The sequence below is a fragment of the Humulus lupulus genome, chromosome 3 (assembly GCF_963169125.1).
Source record: "Humulus lupulus chromosome 3, drHumLupu1.1, whole genome shotgun sequence".
Taxonomy (NCBI): domain Eukaryota; kingdom Viridiplantae; phylum Streptophyta; class Magnoliopsida; order Rosales; family Cannabaceae; genus Humulus; species Humulus lupulus.
In genome coordinates, this window is record NC_084795.1 from 39,695,493 (window position 1) to 39,698,090 (window position 2,598).

Sequence of the window (2,598 nt, forward strand, 5' to 3'; positions counted from 1 at the left end):
TCTCCCAAGGTTACAGGGAGTTCAATGGATCCCGTACAAGCAATCCCTTCCCCGAAAATTCCATACAACGTGGTTGCGCAGGCTTTCAAATCTCGAAGTCTGAGTCCCATCTTTTCTAGAGTGGCTTTATAAAGGATATTAACAGAGCTCCCATTATCAATTAGGACTTTTTGTACCCTTTTATTCGTGAGTTGAAGTGTAACGACCAGGGGGCCGTTGTGAGGAAACTGGACATGTGACGCATCCTCTTCTGTAAAAGTGATGGGTTGAGTTTCAACCCTCTGTTGCTTTGGAGCTCGCAGCTCAGGCTCGTAGGGAGAACCGTTTCCAGTCTTGAGCTCGTTTACATATCTTTTTTGGGAATTTATGCCCAATCCTGTGAGATGCAGTCCCCCAAAAATTGTTACCACATCCTCTCCATCTATCGGGGGAGGTCGATCATCTTCCCATGCTCAGTAGTTGTTGTTCTATTGGGCAGGTTGCGCAGACACTGCCCTTTGTCCTGCCGAGGCTTGATTAGGATTTCAGTTTCTCACATATTGTCTGAAATGTCCCCTCGATATCAAGCCTTCGTTCTCATCCTTCAGTTGTCGGCATTCATCAGTGGTATGCTCGACGTCTCTGTGGAATCTGCAATATTTATTGGAGTCCCTCTTTGCCTTTTGATTCCACATTGGGTCAGGTCGTCTAAACGAGACCTGATTCTCATTGGCAAGGAAGATATTTTCTCGAGTCTCATTGAGCTTTGTATATACCGTGTAAATGGAGAAATACTTATCTCCCTTCTTTTTTTTCCCCCCGTCTGCCTCGAAGTTATTCCCTTCATTTTTCTTTCTTTTTGAAGGGTTATTTCCGGAAGGTCTTAACGTCGATGGGGCAACCAAGGTCGAGGCTGAGTTAACATTTGTCATTGTAGTTACAAGCTGAGAGTTCAGATTTAATGCTGACCTCGCCTCCTCTACGTTGACAAATCTCTGGGCCCTCCTATTGAACTCGGTTAATGACCTTATAGGTTTTCTTTGCATATCTGACAAAGGGGACTCCTTGGTAATATACCAGCTCTTATAGCCATATGGTGGCCACTGTCGTTGATGTTGCGGGCTCGAGCTACTTCTATATTAAACCTTGCAAGGTAACTCTTCAATGACTCTCCTTGTTGTTGTTTGACATTGGTCAAAGCCAAGGCTTCGAGCCTGACGCCTACCATGGCTTTGAACTGCTTCTTAAATTCTTTTGCTAACTGATCCCAAGATGAGATTGAATGTCTCCTAAACTTTTTGAACCATCTTTTTGCTGGTCCTGTCACAATAGCTAGGAACAACATACATCGGAGCTCATAACCAACATTGCTGGCTTGCATGATGATATTGAATGTGCTTAGATGGCTATATGGGGTCTAAATTCCCATGAAATGATCCTACGTGGGGTACCCTAAACCCCTGAGGAAATGGCGTGTTGGAGATATGTGGGGCAAAAGGATCGAGCTCCTCATCGGAGTCTTTAGCCTTATCCATGTTCCTTTCATCCTGAAGGAGCTTGAATGCCCTTTCGAGTTGGTTAATTCTCTCTTGGACCAAGTCCACTGGAGGCTGAGCTTGTGCTTGGGGGGGGGGGGGGGGGGATCTTCATTGTTTATAAAAACCCCAGGTCCTTGTCCCGCTATATGGTTATACTGACTCCCATATGTCAGTTGTTTTCGATTGTTCAAATGGTCGCGCAAATCGGGGTTTGTAGGATTGGCTTGCCCTCAGTTATTGTTTAGGTGATCTCAAAGGTTGGGATGATTGCCCCAATTCCTAGTTCCTAGGCTCGATATTATATATGCTTACAGACCTAGTGTGTTCTTAATTTTTATAGAATATCCTTAATTTTTTATATTTTATTTTATATGTAATGGAATATTAAGGGAAATTTGAGTTTTTATGCTTGATGAGGTGTTATAAATAAATAAAAAATGCTCGGCATTTAAATCATTTAAAAAAAATGCGAATACTTTTGACAATACCCAAAATACCCCTCTCATAATTTTTCTCATCCCTTCCCTTCTCTCTTCCCTCAACCCATTCCTCTCAGCTCCCTCTCTAGAAAAAAAATTCATGGGTAAGGTAAAATATCATAAAAGTCAATGTAACGACAATTATTCCTCACTTAGGACACTAAAATACTACATTTCAAACAAATCTAGGCATGATTTTTGAGTTTTTATCGCAATTTTTTTTTTCAGATCTGAAACTTTGAAATCTGCAGAAAATCGACGTGGTTTGATGGTGCTTGATGCTAGCTCGATGGGGCCTTCAAAATCAAGATTTTCATGAAAAAATCGATGTTGCTCGATGGTGTTCGATGCGATTCTTGAAAGATATGTAATTTTTCACACGCGTGTCCGTTTGGGGTGATTTCTTTTTTGATTTTGGGTATTTTTTCAAGATCTACACGTTTGAGATGTGTATACACACATTTGGGAAATATAAATCTTGAAAAAAATGACAAATGCAAAACATACCTCATGTTCAAGATATGTTTTGGTATGTTTTCAAGTTCTAAACTTTGAAAATGTGTATTTGAACATCAAAAACGTGTAGATCTCAAAAAAATACC

The 2,598-nt window shown here is 41.0% G+C and overlaps 1 protein-coding gene across 1 annotated transcript; it reads right to left on the reverse strand.

The window, feature by feature from the left end:
- Nucleotides 1-524: 524 nt before the first annotated feature.
- LOC133823969 (uncharacterized) lies at nt 525-1,360 on the reverse strand. Its single transcript, XM_062256828.1, has 2 exons — nt 1,057-1,360; nt 525-892 (listed from the first exon to the last, which is right to left on the reverse strand). Exons 1-2 carry the CDS (start codon nt 1,358-1,360, stop codon nt 525-527), a joined length of 672 nt encoding a protein of 223 aa, XP_062112812.1.
- Between the last annotated feature and the right edge of the window lie 1,238 nt (nt 1,361-2,598).